The 19,993-nt window shown below is 37.9% G+C and overlaps 3 protein-coding genes and 1 long non-coding RNA gene across 5 annotated transcripts; all 4 read right to left on the reverse strand.

Moving 5' to 3' along the window:
* Positions 1-3,759: 3,759 nt before the first annotated feature.
* LOC102627348 (uncharacterized) lies at positions 3,760-6,096 on the reverse strand. Of its 2 annotated transcripts, XR_008054099.1 has the most exons (6): positions 5,028-6,096; positions 4,816-4,931; positions 4,656-4,733; positions 4,394-4,481; positions 4,205-4,279; positions 3,760-4,087 (listed from the first exon to the last, which is right to left on the reverse strand). It is a non-coding gene; the product is annotated as an uncharacterized LOC102627348 (long non-coding RNA). The 2 variants fall into 2 exon arrangements; XR_008054100.1 differs by lacking the exon at positions 4,656-4,733 and having other exon boundaries at positions 3,761-4,087; positions 5,028-6,090.
* A 4,626-nt stretch (positions 6,097-10,722) lies between these two features.
* LOC107174887 (protein disulfide isomerase-like 1-3) lies at positions 10,723-11,814 on the reverse strand. The gene is made up of 5 exons (XM_052439486.1): positions 11,600-11,814; positions 11,444-11,520; positions 11,205-11,290; positions 11,021-11,095; positions 10,723-10,921 (listed from the first exon to the last, which is right to left on the reverse strand). The coding sequence occupies exons 2-5, from the start codon at positions 11,496-11,498 to the stop codon at positions 10,787-10,789; spliced, it is 351 nt and encodes a 116-aa protein (XP_052295446.1). The 5' UTR covers positions 11,499-11,520; positions 11,600-11,814; the 3' UTR covers positions 10,723-10,786.
* A 3,243-nt stretch (positions 11,815-15,057) lies between these two features.
* On the reverse strand, positions 15,058-16,659 carry LOC112496660 (uncharacterized). The gene has a single exon (XM_025094061.2). The coding sequence runs from the start codon at positions 16,657-16,659 to the stop codon at positions 15,058-15,060; it is 1,602 nt and encodes a 533-aa protein (XP_024949829.2).
* Positions 16,660-18,908: 2,249 nt separating this feature from the next.
* On the reverse strand, positions 18,909-19,915 carry LOC102611757 (caffeoylshikimate esterase-like; the record flags this gene model as incomplete). Its single annotated transcript, XM_052439426.1, is given in 1 exon segment — positions 18,909-19,915. A coding segment is annotated over 1 exon segment (639 nt), but the record flags the coding sequence as incomplete, so codon positions are not given.
* Positions 19,916-19,993: the final 78 nt, after the last annotated feature.

Genomic DNA, 19,993 nt, shown 5'->3' on the forward strand with positions numbered 1-19,993 from the left:
TACCCCATGTAATTCAAGGTACCCGGCAAAGCGGATGCAAGAGAATCCACCGAAAATACCCGCCATGAGAAACGTCTCCGCCTCCTAAAAGATATCATTTGATTTAGTCAGAATTAGGAATCAAAAGCGACGTGCTAAAAGGAGGGACAGCCGCCTGCTACCTCTGCCAAAAGTGAAGGACATTGTCCCAAGGACAATGGTCCCTAGCCGCCTACCCGACAGATACTGCAGAGGTACCCTGGACCACTCTCCAGCGCACGCCACGTTTCCAAAAGATGAGATACGCCGCGAACATGCAAATAACGGCCCAAAAACAATTATAAAGAGGTAAAAGGACGTTAGCCAAAAAGGGTATGCCACGTGGCAGCTGAGGTACTCCATATATAAAGGTGCCTAGGTTTCATTCTCCATCATGTTCTCACTCACCATTAACACTCACACTCCGAAAATAGAGGTTTTCTTCAACCTTAAACCCTAAATTTACAGAGGGCTGGCCAGCTCTCTTTACCATAAAAGCTTGAGTTTGCTAACTTGAGCGTCGGAGTGTGAAGCCGGGGTACCCCGGCTTCACCTCTAACCTCAATTTCACTTTTTGCAGGCGTGAAGCTCATTTGGAAGGACACCTCTCTTGTTTCTGACATTCCACCATTGTTACTACTCTCTCTCTCCCCTTCTCACCTCCCCCGGATTTTAGATACACCACACCGCACACAACAAACCAGTGAGGTACCCCATCTCCCCCAAAAATATAAATTTATTGTTCTAGACTGGTTTGGCTTTTCTTACCCCAAAATCAGTTGAAAACAATAGGTAAAGACGACTATTTGTTAAACTAATCTTGAAATAATCATTCACACACACCAGCAATTGGAAGAGGGGTTGGGGTGTTGGGAAGATAACGTTGGGTAGTTTTGAACGTGAAGTGGCCACTTAATGTGTCTCTGAAAATTTAGGTTTTATTTAAGTTTTATTTTTTCTAATATATATATCCAACTTAAATAACTATTATAAGGTCCTTCTAAAAATAAAAAAGAAGCAATTATAAGGTTATTATCAATGGTTTGAAGAAAAAAAAGTCAATCATCATTTTTTATTAATCCAAGTTAATTATTTTTAGGCTATTATTTTAATTTTTATTAATCTAGCATTGTTAACCAAAATTTGTATGAAGCTAAACAATAATGTCTCTCTGAAAAAGAAAAAATATCAATTATTATTCTCTTTTTTTTTTAGTGACGTAATTTTCGTCATAAAAAAATTAATCAGATACTAAATAATTTGTCTCTGAAAAAATGGTCATGAAATACAATATTACTCAAGACAAAATTTTAGACTATTATTTTTTAGTTTTGTTACAGTAAGTAATTATCTATGACAAAAAAAAAGGGTCTTAAAATTAATCAAATCCATATTAGTTTTGGAGACTAATATTTTTCTGTCACAAATTATTTGATCAATTTCACATCTCTTCTTCAGTTACGAAATAATAATGTCACCTATAATTAAATTTTGCTACCGTATTTTTTTATCATAAAAGATGATATTTTGTCAGAAAATGGTCAATTTTGGAGGGAAGTTTTTAAGCAAAAAAAATGCATGTCCTTTTGCGACTAATTTTATGTTTGTCGTAAAATATTTGATTAGGTGACAAATTACTGGGTCGTAAAATAAATATTATTGATTACAAAATATAACATAAGCCAAGATGAGATTATTGGCTACGGTTTTAAAAAACAATCGTCATAATAAATACTATTTTATGACAAAAGCTGTAAAAGTCATAGAAGAAGGCATCTTAAAAACTCAAATTTCTTGTAGTGGCTGTTGTCATTTAGTTATTGCTTTTTATGATATTCAAAAAAGTGTTGAGAAAGATGATCATGTTCTCTGAAGATAAAATCTAAGTATTCGCCCTACTTCTTGCCTTTGATAACATGAAATCTTGTATGAAGTGAATTGTTGCTTGATAAAGTTAAGGATACCATCCGACAATGATATGCTTACAAAAAGTAGTATAAAAAATAGCTCACCATCACTGAAAGATAGATAAAATAACCAGAGAACAATTTTTTTTTTTTTTGTCTTTTGTACTTTTTGTACTAAATTGTATGATATTTTCAATACATGTATCACTATTTTATTATGTCTTGTTTACCAGTTTAGAGACCTATGTGGCTTTTGTGTTTGAATAGTATGGTATTTCTCAAAAGTCAAACGAGTCAAATTGTACAATTCTGAGAAAAAAAGAAGGTCTTCTAGGACCCCTTTTTTGTTTTTTTTTTCTTAACAAGACATAAAGTGATCTTTATTTTTTATTTTTTTTGAAATCATGTGATTTTTAGTTTGATATTATGATTTACTTTGTCTAATTAACTGAGTTTATTTAGAGAAGACTTTTTTTTTCTTTTTTTGCTTTTAGAAAATAGAAAAATAGATTTGGTCTATTATACAAATAGGAAGGCCTTACATTGATGTTTCTTTTTTAAATACTAATTAATATGTTGGTACATGAGATCTACTAATATTTAAAATCACAAATTTATTGGGACTAACTTAGATTAATTCTCTATTACAGTTTAGATTCTATTCCAACATAAGGATATATTTATAATATATCATCTCTATTTCATTGTCTGGGTACATAAGTGAGATTTTTTGTGAAATTTCTTGCAGCATCTTGATGAGTTCTGGTGGTGGCAGCATCTTGCTATTGACAGAGCGGGGAGTGCTAATATATCCGATGGCTGGGTAATACGTCATCGTTTTGTTGCTTGGGCTCGAGGAATGCCAGGTTTAGTACGGCTTTGGTGTAGAATTGATTTGGTACTGATGGCAAATTATTGCAATATTTTTGAGAGAGAGGTGTGAAGGTTAAGATTTTGCAGCGGAGAAGAATTGAAAGTATAAGAAGTAGAAATGATTTTGCCATTCCCATTGCTTTCTAATTTCGGATTATCGTGTGAGCAAGATGATATATAGCCGGCTAATGGACCTTGGAGAATTTCTAAAAGAGTGGTGATATTGTACCATTCAGAAATTTTTTTGATGATAAAATTAGTAATCGCCCTAGTTCTTGCCTTTACATAATAAAACCTTTGCATGAAACATTTGATAGAATTAATTGAATTAAAAAAAATAGACAAAATACTGACAAAAACAACAGTACTGAAATAATAATAATTTACTTAATTAACACGTTAAATGGGCAGTAATACGTCAGTTCTGTCTCTTTATCATTTTCTATAAATTGAAGAATATTATATTCATTTTAGACTAACCGGAACTTCATGTGTCTAGTTTATGAGACCCATGTGGCTTTTGTCTTTGTGATAATAACACTGTAGAATTCTAAAAAGTTTGCAATTTTTTAATTTTTAATTTTTAATTTCATGTATTTAATACTTGATTTTTCAGTTTGATTGTGATTCACTTTCTTGAATTGAGTTAATTTAGAGAATAGCTTAATCTATGATATTGCGGAGATTTAGTAAAATTTTCCGTTCAGATTTAGCCATTGTGTCACCTTCTTTCAATAGATACAAATCACCCAAAAGTTCTTGATTTTGGTAGTTTGCGCTTTGTATTGCAACGTACGGTGTGTTCTATATGAGAAAAAAAAAATATTAAACATTTCTGTTGTTTTCTTGCAGTGCCACCTGATGCTTGATCTTTTTAGTCATCAAATTGATGTTTTATCTGTTCATTTATATCAACGAGTTAAGAGAATTAACAGTTTTCTAGATATTTTGTACACATAAAATAATGCCATAATTGAATTTGCCCATGGCCATGCACATACAAGTAATCAAAGCAAAAGAATCCACATTCTAATTTAAAAGATCAAATCTAATGCCACGAATATATATATATATAGTCATAACTAAAATTTCGTACTTCTGATGTCTAAGTTACAGACAACAACAATTGTTTTTGTGCCCAGCCACTTTTGTCGTAATCATTTTGTGGGAAATAAAAATTGGATCAGATACCCTAAAATGCTTATTTAATAACCCTTCTTATTTTACAGTAGAGTTGTATCTGACTGCTGGCTCCTTAACTTGTCTTCCAAGAAATCCAATGCAAATGACTGCAAGAACAAGTAAAAAGCTCATATCACGACAGAATCTTGAATCTTCATCTATTATTATTCAGCATTAGGAAAGATATACATATAATAATAATGAAGGGTGAAAAATATGCACACCTTTATGTTGCTTAGGGTCAATTCACCATTCAATACATACTTCTCGCCATTGAAAAAGCCATTGACAGCAATTACCTGCATTGAAATTTGCATAGCAACCCAATTTTTCGTATTTAATTACGGAGGAAATTAAAAAAAAAAGCATTCATAAAGATTTAACAGAATCTGAAGATAAAGCAAGGAACTCACTCTTGAAGCGTGACCTGTGATGCCAAAATAACCAAAAATTTGTCTCCTATCAGTTTGCAACAAGTCCATTTGAAAATACACAGAGAAGCTGGCAAACAATTAATTTCATCAATTATTATTTAAGCTGGCAAACAATTAATTTCATCAATTATTATTTAAGATCATAATGATAATTATTTTGAAAGGCTATTAATTTCAGTGGGTTTCTGTTAACCAAGTTTCGACAAAATTTTGCTTGATCTCCCTACATCTCTATATTTACCTTTCCTTTAAAAGCTTTGGCTGCCTCTTGAAATATTGATTTAGTCTCAGAATCATGAACAGTCACAAAAAGCCATAACTGAGAACAAATTGTTGAACTCGTTAAGACCTGAAAATTTTTTAATTTTTCCAAGGTAAAGATGATGTAAACTAATAATTACCTCTTGCAAGTGGGAATCTAAAATCAATGCAGCAGTTTCCCTGGTGTAAGTAATCATCGGAGGAATCTTATTCAATGATATGAAGTCATAAATTCTTGCATCAGTAAATGGACCATCTGAGAAAATGGAGCAAAAAATGCACAAGGGTTGTGTAAATTTTCGATTTTGAAGCACTCAAAATCATTTGTAGAGAGAGAACTTCTAATACTAACCAAAGTGGCTAAGTTGTTTAGATTCCTTTTCCAGCAAGACTAGAGCAGGGCGTTTGATTTCTGGGTCAATCAGAAACATCTTTGCAACATCAGCTCTAGTAGTTTGAAAGAATATAACATCAGGATGCAGCTTTGATACGGCCGCAAGCTTTTCACTTTCCGTGCCCTAACAAACATAATTGAATCTTTTGTAACATTTATGATTCAATAAGAGATGTTAAAATAGAAACAGTCTAATCTATGTTCTGCTCTTAATTCTTTTTTATTTGGAGCTGGCACTCGCTCGAAGAGTGTTTTGTTGAGTTGATTTGCTTGTGTTGTAGGACAAGCGTATCATTGGTGCTTTCATTGACTTTTCCATGGCTGATTCAGAGGTGTTGGCATCAGTGAAGGCACTCCAAACGCAATTTGAAGGCCAAACAATTGCGATTCATCAAAACTTGTAGCAGTACATGTCCACAATGGATTCTCATCTTAAGGATCTACGTTCTCATATCCAAGGGTCTTCGAGTGTTTTGGTTGCATCATCAGGTTCTGCACATCGCTCTTCTCTAGTTGCGGAGGGGTATTCAGGACACACCGATCTCTCGCTGGTATTACAATCAATGATAATAAAGGTTCCCAAGTTTGATGGCTCTGACCCGAATGGGTGGGTGTTTCGTATTGAAGAGTTTTTCGATTTCCATGAAACTCCAGAGCACTTGCGCCTTTGCATCATCGCGTTTCACATGGAGGGGAGAGCGGCAGCCTGGTACCAATGGGTGAAGGCGAACAAACTAATAACAACATGGAAAGATTTTCTAATTAGTTTGAAGCATCAGTTTGGCGCTTCAATGTATGACGATCCTCAAGGTACACTTTCCAAACTTACACAAACCACCACAGTCGCAAAGTTTCAGTCAGCCTTTAAAGATTTGATGAATAAGGTCACTGGAATTTCTGAACCCTTGTTGATCAGTTTTTTTATCATTGTTTGAGAACGGATATTCGCAAGGAGTTGATGTTTTCCCACCCCACATCTCTGATAGATGTCTTTACTCTCGCAAAAGCTAATGAAGCTCGTTTAGAGGAGGCTAAAATGAGTGGCCGCCCTTGGACTAAATGGCCCCCACCATCGGCCCCAACTATGACCATTTCGTCCATCAGCAAAATTCCTCCACCCTCACATGTGCCTGTTCCCACCCCCACCACAAATAGTTCCCCTGTAGTTCCCACAACACACCAACCTCCTAAACAAACAAACCTTCTAGCCCTTTTACCTACACCAAATTTACCAGTTCGCCGCCTCACTCCAGCTGAATTACGAGACAAACGAGAAAAAGGATTGTGTTATAACTGTGATCAAAAGTACAGCGCAAACCATCACTATCGTAGTAAGTTTTTTATTCTTATGGGGACTGACGATGATGAAAATGAGGATACTATGAAGTTGGCCATGGCGGAGCCATTCAAGGAAATGGTAACGACAGATATTTCAAGCTTGAACGCCCTCGCGGGGCAGGTGAATCCCCATTCACTTCGACTGATTGGCAAGGTTGGTAACCACTGCTTTCAAGTGCTTATTAATAGTGGGAGTACCCACAATTTTATTAAACATGTGTTGGCTGAACGATTGGGACTTCCTATTCAACCCACGACTCATTTTCGAGTTTATATTGGCAATGGTGACTTCTTGGTATGCCAACTATATTGTCCGCAAGTGGCTCTGACTATGCAAGATTATGCATTTACTTTGGACTTATTTGTTTTACCAATTGAGGGGTCGGATGTGATTTTGGGTATTCAGTGGCTTCAACGCTTAGAGAGGGTGTCCCATGACTATGCCGCCATGACGATGAACTTCTATTGGGATGGGAAATTGGTCAGCCTTTGTGGGGACGTCACCAATTCACCGAGTTTAATTACTTTTAACCAATTTCAAGCCCTTATGCATAGCACAACTGTTCCGAACTTATTTGAGCTACAATACATACATTCGCAGCAAGATGGAGGCTCCGAAGACTTAGAACTTCCAGTTTCACTGCCCACTCTGATTTCTCACCTCCTTTACAAATTTCACAACTTATTCCGCCCCCCAACAGGCCTTCCCCTACACTGTTTCATTAACTATAGAATTCACCTACTACCAAACACAAAACCAGTGAATGTTCGGCCTTATCGCTATCTTCACTTCTAAAAAACAGAGATGGAGAAGTTAATTCGCGAAATGTTGGAGCAAGGTGTAATAAAACCAAGCCACAACCCTTTTTCTTCCCCGGTGTTACTAGTGAAAAAAAAAAAGGATGGCACCTATCGCTTTTGTGTGGACTATCGTGCCTTAAATGCGGTTACTATCAAGGATAAATTTTCTATTCCAACAATTTATGAACTACTGGATGAATTGGGTGGAGCAACCATTTTCAGCAAATTAGACTTGAGGGCTGGTTATCACCAGATTCGAGTGCACAACAGAGACACATACTAGATAGCTTTTCGAACTCATGAAGGGCACTACGAGTTTCTTGTGATGCCTTTCAGCTTGACGAATGCTCCATCTACATTTCAAGCTACTAGAAATTAAATTTTTGCTGCCTTCTTACGTAAATTTGTCATTGTTTTTTTTTATTTATTGGTGTATAGTTCATCTTTGGCTGATCATGTCTCTCACTTGGAGCAAGTTTTAAGTTGCTTACATAGTCATTGTTTCTTCATCAAACTTTCCAAATGCCTTTTCTGCCAAGAAACAATTGAGTATTTGGGTCATTTGGTTTCTACTGGAGCTATTCGTGCAGATCTACAGAAAATTACAGCCATGGTCAACTGGCCACCACCAACGTCCTTGAAACAATTGTGAGGGTTTCTTGGCCTCACGGCCTATTACAAGTGTTTTATTAAATGATATGCTTCTATTGCTACACCCCTCACTGACTTATTGTGCAGAGATGTTTTCAATTGGACTCCAACAGCAACCATCACATTTGAGGCCCTCAAACAAGGTATGGTGGAAGTCCCAGTATTGCGATTACCAAACTTCGAGTTGGATTTCATCATCGAGACCGATGCATCAAATGTCGGTATTGGTGTAGCGCTTATGCAAGACAACCACCCAATCTCCTACTTTAGTAAAAAGTTGGGACCAAAACTTCAAGTGGCATCAACATATATCAAGGAGTTACATGCCATTGCCGAGGTTATCCACTAGTGGCGACAATATCTTCTTGGTCGTTTTTTCATTATTCGCACCGATCACAAAAGTATCAAGGAACTTCTGCAACAAGTTATCCAAACACCTAACCAGCAGGTGTATATCCGAAAATTGATTGGTTATCACTTTAAGATTGAATACAAGCCCAGTCGAGCAAACCAAGTAGTTGATGTTTTGTCTCGCGTGCATGAAGATGAGCCTGTGGAGGCACCCGAGAGATACTTTGCCTATTTACTATTGGTTTCCAGTCCAACTTTTGACTTGTTAGAAACTCTACGCTTGGAGAATACCACTTGTCCAGACTTGGTACTCCTTCATAAGCGCTTTGCCACAGGTGAGCTCTCCCCTGATTTTTCTGTTTATGATGGATTACTTTTCTTCCGCCACCGCTATTATGTTAGCTCTTAATCCTCCTTGAAGTCAATCTTGCTCCACAAATTTCATGCTACCCCATGGGCTAGACATGCTGGTATAAAATGAACCTTAGTTCGCTTAGCTTCGACATTTTATTGGCATAAGATGAGAACTGATGTTGAAAAATTTATAGCTGCTTGCCTAACCTGCCAACAAATCAAGCAATCAACTCAAGCCCTAGCAGGGTTGTTATAACCACTACCTATTCAATCGTTAGTATGGGATAAGGTCACTATAGATTTCATTACGGACTTGCCACTATCACGAGGGCTCACTACTATCCTTGTCGTTGTGGACCGTCTAACTAAATCAACACATTTTGGAGCTCTACCTTCTCAATTTTCAGTTATGACAGCAACAGACTTATTTGCTAACATGGTCGTTAAACTCTATAGTTTTCCTAGTTCCATTGTGTCGGATCGCGATCCAATTTTTATGAGCAATTTTTGGAAGAAGCTTTTTGAACTAAGTGGCATTTCCCTAAGGCATAGCATAGCCTATCATTCGTAGACTGATGGGCAATCCGAAGTTGTGAACCGCAGGCTTGAACAATATTTACTAGCTTTCACTCAAGAAAAACCACAATCGTTGGTCTCTCTACTCTACTGGGCAGAGTTCAGTTACAACTCCAGCTATCATAGTGGTCTCAAGATGACACCATTCCAGGCATTGTATGGGCATAATCCACCTACTATCCTAGCTTACTCTAAGGGCTCTACTTCAATCCAAGCTCTCAATGATGCGCTGACGGAGCGAGATGCTCTCTTGCGCTTCTTGAAGGAGAATTTGTGCCAAGCTCAGCATCGAATGACACAAAAGGCTAATGCCCATCGGCGTGAACTCCAACTCAATAAAGGAGATCACGTGCTTGTCCGCCTTCAACCATACCGAAAGACATCTTTAGCTCAACGAGCATCCCTGAAGTTAGCGAAGAGGTATTACGGACCATTTACAGTATTGGAACATGTGAGGCCAATGGCATACAAGCTGAACCTTCCGTTAGATTGCAAAATTCATTATGTCTTCCATATTTCAATGCTCAAACCCTTCAGCGTTCCAGCCCTATCAATAGGTTACCCTTACCTCGTGATAGCATCAACAATCGACCACTCTTATACCCAGCTACTATTTGTGCCCCACGGATAGTCTTGCGTCATGGGAAAGAAGTTCAACATGTTCTGGTGCAGTGGTCAGATAGCGCTCCAGAAAATGCCACCTAGGAAGATTTCTTTGAGTTTTCGCGCCTCTATCCTGATTTCACCTTGAGGACAATGTGATTTTTCAAGCGCCAGGGAATGATACAACATTGCCAATCTCTTTGGAGTGGCCCAATGCATCTCTTGCGGAATCCTTTAAAGAACGGGCTGAATCACACCAGGAGGAAGATACAACTAGGCCCAACACAGAACCTGTTGCAGGCCCATCGCGAATGAGAAAACCACCTAGCTGGCTAAAGGATTATGTTGTTTGAGAATCAGGAAGTTGTGGATTCCTTTCTAAAATCTTTTATTCGTTTGATATTTTCTTTTGGCTTGACAATTGCTATTTTTTGTAACCACCTTCTGTTAGAGGTTGCTGGAGGTGAAGCATATAAGCATTGTAAGGTTTAAAAAGCAAAGGAATGAAAATACTCAGTTCTCTTTCTTCTTTGGAATTTCCTTTCTTCTTAACCTCTGTTCTGCTCTTAATTCTTTTTTATTTGGAGCTGGCACTCGCTCGAACAGTGTTTTGTTGAGTTGATTTGCTTGTGTTGCAGGACAAGCATATCAGTACCGTTTGTGCCACGTTCTCTTAATAGAAAAATATAACCCAAAAGTTCTTGATTTTGGTAGTTTGTTCTTTGTATTAGAACGTACGACGTGTTTCATGAGAAAAAATAATAAAAATTTGCTCTTACTTTTCTTGCAATCTAACAAGGTGCTTGATCATTTTGGTTATCAATTGATATTTATCTATTGAATGCGGTTATCAATGAGTTAAATGAATATAATTAAAGGTCCGATAGATATTTTTATATATAGAACATATGCCATTATTTAATGTGACCTCTGCCGTTAAACATATGAAGGCACGAATAGTGATTAACTAGAATATCTAAGTTAAACAGCACTTCTTATTGCATCCAATCATTTTGTGGGAAAGGGAAATTGAATCATATACACTAAATTGCTTCTTTAGTCATCATATCTGGTACTGGAAGTCTAGCTAATGACTTTTGCTGAAGTTGTATTTGAGAAAGAGCTGTTTTTGATTGTTGGTTCCTCAACTTGTCTCCCAAGAAATCCAATGCAAATGACTGCAGGATCTCAGATCATGACAGAATTGTGAATCTTAAGCCATTTTTCTGCATTAGGAAAAAAAATATAATAACAATTATGGTGAAAAGAATGCAAACCTTTACATTGCTCAGGGTCAGTTCACCATTCAATATATACTTCTTGCGTTTGCGAATGCTAGCGACAGCAATTACCTGCAAGTAAATTTGTACAGTAACCCATTTTTTCATATTGATGTATAAGACAAAAGCTACACCGCAATCATAAAGATTTCACAAAATCAAGGTAAAGCAAGAAACTCACTCTTGAAGTATGACCTGTGACACCGAAATAGTCAGAAATTTGTCCCTTAAGTTTCGGGTACATTTGCGAATACACAAAGAGAAGCTGGCAAACAGTGATCAAGATAATATAAAATCATAATGATAAAATTATGTTGACAGACAATTAATTTAAATGGCTTTCAGTTATCAAGTTTCAACAAGTTTTTCTTGAGCTCGCTACAGAGATTAATCTACCAAATACAAGTCTCTGCATTTACCTTGCCTTTGAAAGCTCTAGCTGTCTCTTGAAATATTGATTTAGCCGCAGAATCATGCACAGCCTCAAAAAGCCATAACTGAGAACAAATTCAGGAACATGTTCAAACCATAAATCTTTCACATTTTCCCGAGGAAAAGATGTAAAATGATAATTACCAATTTCAAGGGGGAATTTAAAATCAATGGAGTAGTTTCCCTGGAGTAAGTAATCATCGGAGGAATCTTATTCGATGATATGAAATCATCAATTACTGATATAGTAAAAGAACCATCTGAGAAAATGAAGCAAAAAACAGACAGGGCATGTATAAATCTTCCATTTGAAGCACTCAAAATCATTGGAGAGATTATTTGTTTTACGAACCAAAGTGGCTAAGCCGTTTAGACCCTTTTCCAGAAAGACTAGAGCAGGGCGTTTGATTTCTGGGTCAATCAGAAACATCTTTGCAACATCAGCTCTAGTAGTTTGGAAGAATAAAACATCAGGATGCAGTTTTGATGCAGCCGCAAGCACTTCACCTTTCAGGCCCTAAAATGTTTTGTCATAGCAGTAACAGATGTTAAGGGAAACACTAAGGCAATTGCTCAAATCATACGAGTGAGTATGGACCTTTAAAGAGTTAAGGAATCCCAAAGCAATTGTAGATTGAGCTGTCAAATAAGTGCTCTGCATTCTTTGTTGTCATCACAGTGTAAAGATCCGGCCATCTTCGTCTTTATATAATTCACAATAGCATCCCTTAAAAATAAAAACGATCTCGTTATTAACAAATGCACGAGCATATAATAGACTTGCCCCTTTTCACTTTTCCCACTTCTCAACAACTATAACAGATTTAAAAGGGCCATATTGAACAAAAAGATCCAACAAAAGAAAACACTTGTTCCAAAAAAACTCGCTTCTTCCTGTCATGGTAGTAAATATCCACATGTACTCCATTAACAAAGAAATAAATGGTTGGATATCCTTGAATTCCCCATCTTTTTGCCAACTCGATCTCGTTGATAGCATTAACTTTTGCTAGCACTGCTTTGCCCTTCAGCTCAGTGGCAGCGGCTTCATATTCTGGAGCCAGTTTCTTGCTCCAGAAGCACCATGGTGCATAAAAAGCCACCATCACATGCTGATTCTTGGCTAGAACATCACTAAAATTCTTGTCACTTAAATTCACTGCATCTTCTTTTTCATCAATAGTCGGAGTTAAGTTGTACTTTCGATCTTTGAAACTTTCATAAGAATCTAATGGTGCAACGGTGTCTCTGGAAGAGATTGGAGGAAATTTCTTGAATACAGAAACACACAATACATAGCCTCCATCATAATCTATTTTGTAAACACAGAAAGGCGAAAGCCGAAACACAATGAACAAAAGAAAAATCGTAGTGGAGAGCGCAAGGAGATGAGCTTTAGTTGACATTGTTGAGCAGCCGGCGTTGAGTAGGTGCTCTGCAATTTGTACTTGACGCTTCAAATAGTTGTTTTATAGCAATGATCCTGTCAGCAATGCAAATTTAACCACGAATTGCTGGCCAGTGACAAGATAATTATAATTAAATGCCTCCTTTTTGGTATGTAGTTTCACACAGTAGACAACAAGCTAATAAATAATAAAATTTATTTTGATTTCTATTCAGAAATTACACTATTAACATCCCGTGACAGAAAGAAACCCTCTATCCACCACTAGCTTTATAAAGCACAATCGACAAAGACAAGATCCAAATCTCTAGCAGATGAAACCAATGTTCCTACGAACATCACTATGCAACAGGATTACACTGAATCTTGAAAGCAACAAATTGAATGGAATATTCTTTTGCAGCCATATAAACACGCTTCCTATATGGCGTTAATTTGTATTCTCAACGCCTTACCATAATGTGACATGCTTGGTCATCTCTCTTTATAATCTTTAAAAAGTGTCTGCTTGAACTTTGTATTATAAACCTTTTGTATGTGAATGGATTACCTACATTTGTTGATAAACTTAATGAATTTCTCCAATTAGTTCTTTATGGATCAGCTTCAGTATCTCTGAGACCTTCAGAGTTGCACAAATTTACCGCCAATTAGAACAACAATGTTGAAGACATATGTATTACAAATATCACATATACAAGCATATAATGTGACATGATAGAGTTGTAGTTGCATCACAAACCAAGATATAATATGAAAGAATTTTGAGAAAATATATCATTGCTCACCTCGAAATGCTGTTGCAATACAGGTGAATGTTGATGCAGTGTTGTATATATCTTCTCAAGTAAGCCTATGAGTGCATCCACTTGATCGCCCAGCAGATCCACCTGGAATCCAAGCCGCGTAATGAATCTTAAGAAAATTTGCTTGAAACACACTTCAAATGTACATTCATCAAATCCAAGTTAAATTCAGTTTGTTTATCCTAAAAAAAAAAAGAAAGAAAGAAACTAAGGTGAATAAAACTGAAATTGCAGCTCAAAACCTCAGTTTCAGCCTTTTGGAGATTCTTGCTTCTTCTGATAAATGCTGTTCTGTAGAGTAATTCCCGCTTTTGTACTGAGGAAACAAGCTCAACAAGCAAATCTAATTGATGCTTCATCTCTTCCAACCTGTACAAAAGTAGCGCAGTAAAGGTCAATCACTTGTTCAAACAACTAATATTTGATGGAACATAAATATCGTAACACAAATAGCCATAGTCAATGTTCACAGTAAGATTAAATTAAAGCATTTGAGGGGAAATATAAATGTAAACTGAAGTACCTCAAAACTGTCTGCTAATTTTTCTTGTGCTTGGAGCTCAAAATTTCCAAATACTTGTGAAAACTCCAGTATAGGTGTAAACATGGAATCCAATTGGTTTCTAGAAATCTCTTCATTTTTTTGTTGGAAAGTTATGGAATTTTTGTCATGCACATTATCTGCAGGAATCATTTGATTATCAACTCTTTCTTCATCATAGTCGGCTGTGCCTAAACTAGATTCCAACTCACTCATTATTGTCTTACTTGTAGCTAACCGATCTAGGCTTTCTCAAGTTTGCTTCTCACCGAAGTAAAAGTGGACTCATCCTCATCCATCAGTTCTTGAAAGATCTCATGCTCGTTCAGCTGTTCAGTTTCCATTTCCACCCAGTCAAGTTGTTTCTTGTGTTCATTTACTTCAGAACTTGCACTTACCATTAGATCTCCATCTTCTTCCAAACACTTCAATAACATATCTAGTTTTTCGATAAAACTATCCTCTCCATTTCCCTCAAAACTTCCGTCTATATTGTTGGGGGAACTTTTGTCTTGCTTCCGGGCTTCTCCTTCCGTGAAACATAGGCAAGCATCTTTCATCGTCTCACGAAAAACAAATTCCTGTATCTCCTGTCTAAAGAGATACTCAATGTTGCAGGCATCTATCTCTTTCTTCCACTCATCAATAGTTTACCCGAATAAAACCATATACACATTCTCCTTCACAAAATATTCCGCTATTTTAAGTGACTTGTCAGGAACCTCAACCTCTTGGAGTTTTGTAAATGTGTAGTTCGCAGTATTCACAACATCTCTGAAGGTCTCATCAAAGACAGACGAGAAACCTCTTCTGTTATAAGCCTGCCAATTCTATAGTTTCCAATTTTCTAATTCCAATCCTTGCAAATTTCCTGGTACAAGACTGAGCATATATCCTCACTTAAAGAGCATTCATCTCGAAAATGTTCCAATTTCCTATCCAGTGCAGAGCAAAACCCCTTAACTGCCTCACTGCATACAGTATAATATATTTCCTCTCTCATCTGAGCCTCAAACTTGTTACTTTCAACTTCCTCTTTCAACATCCTTATTTCAATTTGTAGTTCTTCATTGGCTGCATCAGCGACTGACGCGTTATTCATTTTCTTCCAGACGCCATCCAAATTGTCAATGTCCGAGTTCATTTCTTTTCTCACATCAGATTTCAATAGGTTTTTTGCTGCTGAGGATTCGTCCCATTGATCACCTCCATATTCTCCAAAAGTCTCAACCAACCTGGCATTGCAGTTCATTAAATTATCCAATCTTACAATAACTTCTTGGATTCTTCTTTTTAGGCTAACCGGATCCTTCTCTCTTCTTAAGTTTGAACACCCTTTTTCTGGAAGCATTTCTCGCTTCAACCATTTAACCTCTTCACTTTTTCTCCGAATAATAAACTCGTGACTCTTTATGATCTTAGCAACAGATTGACCAACACCCTCTTCTGATTCTACTTCTTCAACCTTTGAGGAAAAATTCGCACAACTGTCTCCTTCTGATAAAGATCTTCGCAGCCTCGGAGGAATATTCCTCTCAATATTAGTTTTGGTTGAAGATTTTAAATTCTCATTCCCTTTTGCAGCTTTCAGTTGAGCCTCGTTCTGATTGATAAAGCTCTCAAGCTCATTACGCAAGCACGTAACCTCCGTCATCAAATCTGACAAATGCTCACTCAAGCTCATGAAAACTTGCTTCTCTTGCTTCCTCATTTCCATCTCAAAGTTCTCCTTAAAATCGTTAACAAAACCATTAATCAATGTACAAATTGCATCCTTCTCAATAGTCCACCTCCATTGCTGCTCCTGGGGCCCCAGCTCAGACAAAAAAATCGCATTCTGCATTTTCCCAAAAGCCTGATGCAAAGTCTCTTTCAAAATATTAATATCAGAACCCATCTGCTCAATCTTTTTGTGATCAATACCGCCATTCTTTTCCTCATCAATAACTTCATGCTCGATTTGCAAGACTTGTTGATCAACTGAATGCATCAACTCAGAAATTTCACTATCTCTATCCTCATCCCGACTTCCAGGACTGCTCATACTGAGCTCAGCGACACCATCGCTCTTTGTTCTTTCAAGCTCCACTTTAGCATTTTGCAAGGCAACCAATTCTTTTTCCTTCGCATCCAATGCTTGCCTAAGCTTCAACTCATTTTCGAACCTCTCCGTCAATTCCTTATCCTTTTCGCGGAGAGCCATTTCTGAATCCTGAAGGCGACACTGGAGACGGTCTTTAATTTCTTCCGAGTCTGCCAGGACTTTTTCATGGCAGCTTTCAAACATGTTGTTGTCTGCATCCTCCTGGACAAATTTCATGCACCCTTCTAGCTGAATTACTGCAAGTTCATAGAATTTCGATATCTCATTAAAGCGCTGAATGACGCCATCTTTGGACTTTACTTTGCCGTGTGCTCTGTCCATTGCGTAGTGCACAATCCACGTCATTGTTGCATCTGTTAAAGAAATTCTTAGTGTGCCTTCTAGCAATCCAAAAAGACCATCCATTTTTTTTTTCTTTTTGTTTGGTTCATCTATTGAAAATGAAGGCTATGAAGCAATAGAAATGTGAATGAGATCTCCTGTTTTTATGTTTCCTTGAAAATTGGAGATCTAATTGACTTGTTCTAACTTGTTACTTGTTACACATACGTTGAAGATGTGACCAGAGTTATTCCTATATTTCATTTAAATACTAATGCATATTAGCGTATATGCAAAGATAACAAGGAATTGACAATTTTAGGGAACTCACGTTAATTTTTTACCTTTTTTTAATAGAATTTTTTAACATTCAATCAATAGGATTTGTTGTAAATTTGAAGGTTATGAGACCTTTATTACTTGAAATGACTGGTTTGTCCTTCGTTTCCTTCGAGAGCCCAAAAAGTTCTAAACGTTCAACGCTCAAGCCAATATATTTTTTTTTTTTTGTCTTAACCACGAGGTATCCCGGGGAGGGCCCCAACTGTGGGAGGCACCTTTAAATCCGTACCATAACCCAGACTAGAAGTTCCCACTTGAACCGAGAGACACAAGTTCTCCCAACAAAGGCGACTTTCCTGCGACTTGAACTGGAGAGCAAACTCAGTTAAACCACCTAAGGGTGACTCCATTGCCAGTGGAGCCAACACTTTGTTGGTAACGCTCAAGCCAATATAGACGGTTAAGATGTCCTCCTCAATTAATTTGAGAGGAAAATTACAGATAATATGTATGGTTTGATGAAGGAGCAAAGGAATATTAAAAAGGTGTAATTAACATTGCCAACGAACATGCCCAACATTAATTTATGAGCGCTGCTATTCACCCAGATTTTAACCTCGAAACGCGCCCCGAATTTTAAAACGCACCGTTTTGATAAAATTGAAAATGGTGCGTTTAACCCATGTTTCTTCCTTTCCTTTCTTTTGCCAAACCACAGAAACGGACCTTTGCTTCCTTTTCGTTTAATCCTATCATCTTGTGGTCACTGCCGCTGCTGCTTCCTTCAAGACCGAGCTCTCTCCCGCTGCTTCTTTCTTCAAGACCGAGCTCTCTAAGCCCCTCACTGCCGATTTTAACCTTTGCTTCCTTTTGGCTTCACGATCTAGAAGCCATCGCCGCTTCCTTCAAGGTCGCTGCCGCTGCTGCTTCCTTCAAGACCGAGCTCTCTGCCGCTGCTGCTTCCTTCAAGAGGGAGCTCTCTGCTGCTCTTGCTTTCTTCAAGACCGAGCTCTCTAAGCCCCTCACTACCGATTTTGACCTTTGCTTCCTTTTGGTTTCACGATCCTGAAGCCATCGCCGCTTCCTTCAAGGCAGTTTGCTCTCTCTAAATAATTTCAATAAGTTTAAATTTATTTTTAAACATTTAAATAATTTCATATAAATTTATTTTTAATTAATACAAATTAATTTCATGTATCGTTAAATGTTCCTTCAAGACTCCATTGTGTTTGCTGCTGATTGTGTTTGTGTGTTACTGGTGCTGGAATTATCTTGCGGCTGATTGTGTTTTTGTGTTACTGGTGCTTGAATTGTTGCTGGTGGAAGTGTAACTGGTGCTGGAATTGTCTCAGCTGCATGATTTTGCTGGGGACAAATCCGGTTGATGACATTCTCTTTTGTTGCGGCTGCATGTTGTAGATATATTTCCCGCTAAAGGGGCATGTGCCACCAGAAAGATTGGTGAAGCATTTGAATGTTTTCTTGTATTTTAGTTTAGTGTATGATGACTCTGTATCGTGCAATGATCATGATTCTTTCTATCACTAAAGAAGATAAAGAATCATGATCATAAAATCTAAGTATTACGAATGCAATCTTCATCGCAATTGAACATTGTAGAACTATTTTCTAAAGTTGAATGAAATCAACATATTCACGCATACAGCCCAGCAAAAGAAAATTTCGCTCAATGAAAACCGACACCAATGCTTTGGCTGAAGAAACAACGTCCAAGTTCATTCAAATAATCCTAAATCCGTAATTATTTAATCTACCCCCAGCGCAAGTTAAAGCAACAAAACTTCACATCCACTCTCATTTAACACTCAATACCCTGTCTCAGCATTTTGTCAATCACCTTCCATCCACCATGGTTCAGCAAGCTTGCAAACAGAATGCCATCAAATGCGGCTGTGTTCTGCCGATGAAGGATGCTGACAGAATAATGTGGGGGAGTGCTGCACTCATTGAGGAAAGAAGCTATAAGAGAATTGGCAGCATCTCATATATCATTTAATTCTTTGCATGTCTAAGAATGCCACTTGATAGCAAAGTGATAAATATTTACTTGAGCAAGCAAGTAAAAGCAGCACTGAGCTCATAATAAATAAATAAATTAATTAATTAGAGGTTCGATCAGGGCAGCAAGCAAAAAGTTTGGAAATTCAGAGCAGAAAGCTGTGGTTCACGCGCAAATAGAAAGACAAACAGAATGCTCACGTGCTGCACAGCTGGAATAGTATTGAAGCAAAGCAAAACGCACCGGTTTTGCCAAAATTCGGGGCCCGAATTCAGGGCTGATGTCGGGGTAAGTAGCTTTTCCCTTGGTTGTTTCCTACAGCAGCCACTACAGATCTCATTAAGCGCCAGAATCTAACTCAGCGGCAGGGCGCGAACCATCACTGCCCTTGGTAGCGCGTGAGGCTCTTTCTCTTAGCCACTCCACCACCTCTCCAGAAACCAACTCAACGTTCTGCTCAGGCTCGGCAATCAGCTGATGCCACGTGCCTGGATAAATCCTCAGCGTCTTATCCTTACTGGCTGCATGTTTATACAACTCTTCAACGCAGGCGGGATCGCAAACGACGTCGTCTTCCTCTTGGGGCTCATTGAGTATTTTTTATACTCAAATCCCTTGCAAATCCCTCGACACGCGCAGCAACTCCAGCACGGTCGCCGCACGCGGCCTTGGCACCGACCTCCTGGGGCTCGACAACACCAGCTTCCTCTTCCACTCCTCCTTGAAGGAGACCATCGGGAGAGAACCGTGGGTGGGACCTACGCGCCAGGAAGGCACCAGCCATACGACTGCGAAGAGAAGGTGCTCGAAGGGCCACGGAGGCTTGAATTTCTGGCTAATCCCACACATGGCCCCATTCAAAATCAAACCATCCCACGCGCCCGTCTGACGGAGCGTGGAGTAAAGAGCTATGGCCCCACCTAAGGACTCGGAATACAAAAACGCGGGCAAATCGGGTGCGTGTCTCGGAATGACATATTACATGTTATATTAATTATTTGGGATGAAATTTAAAATAAATAAATTTAGTATGCTTGCTTTTGCATAATTTTTTTT

This window comes from Citrus sinensis, chromosome 4 (genome assembly GCF_022201045.2).
Source record: "Citrus sinensis cultivar Valencia sweet orange chromosome 4, DVS_A1.0, whole genome shotgun sequence".
NCBI classification, from domain to species: domain Eukaryota; kingdom Viridiplantae; phylum Streptophyta; class Magnoliopsida; order Sapindales; family Rutaceae; genus Citrus; species Citrus sinensis.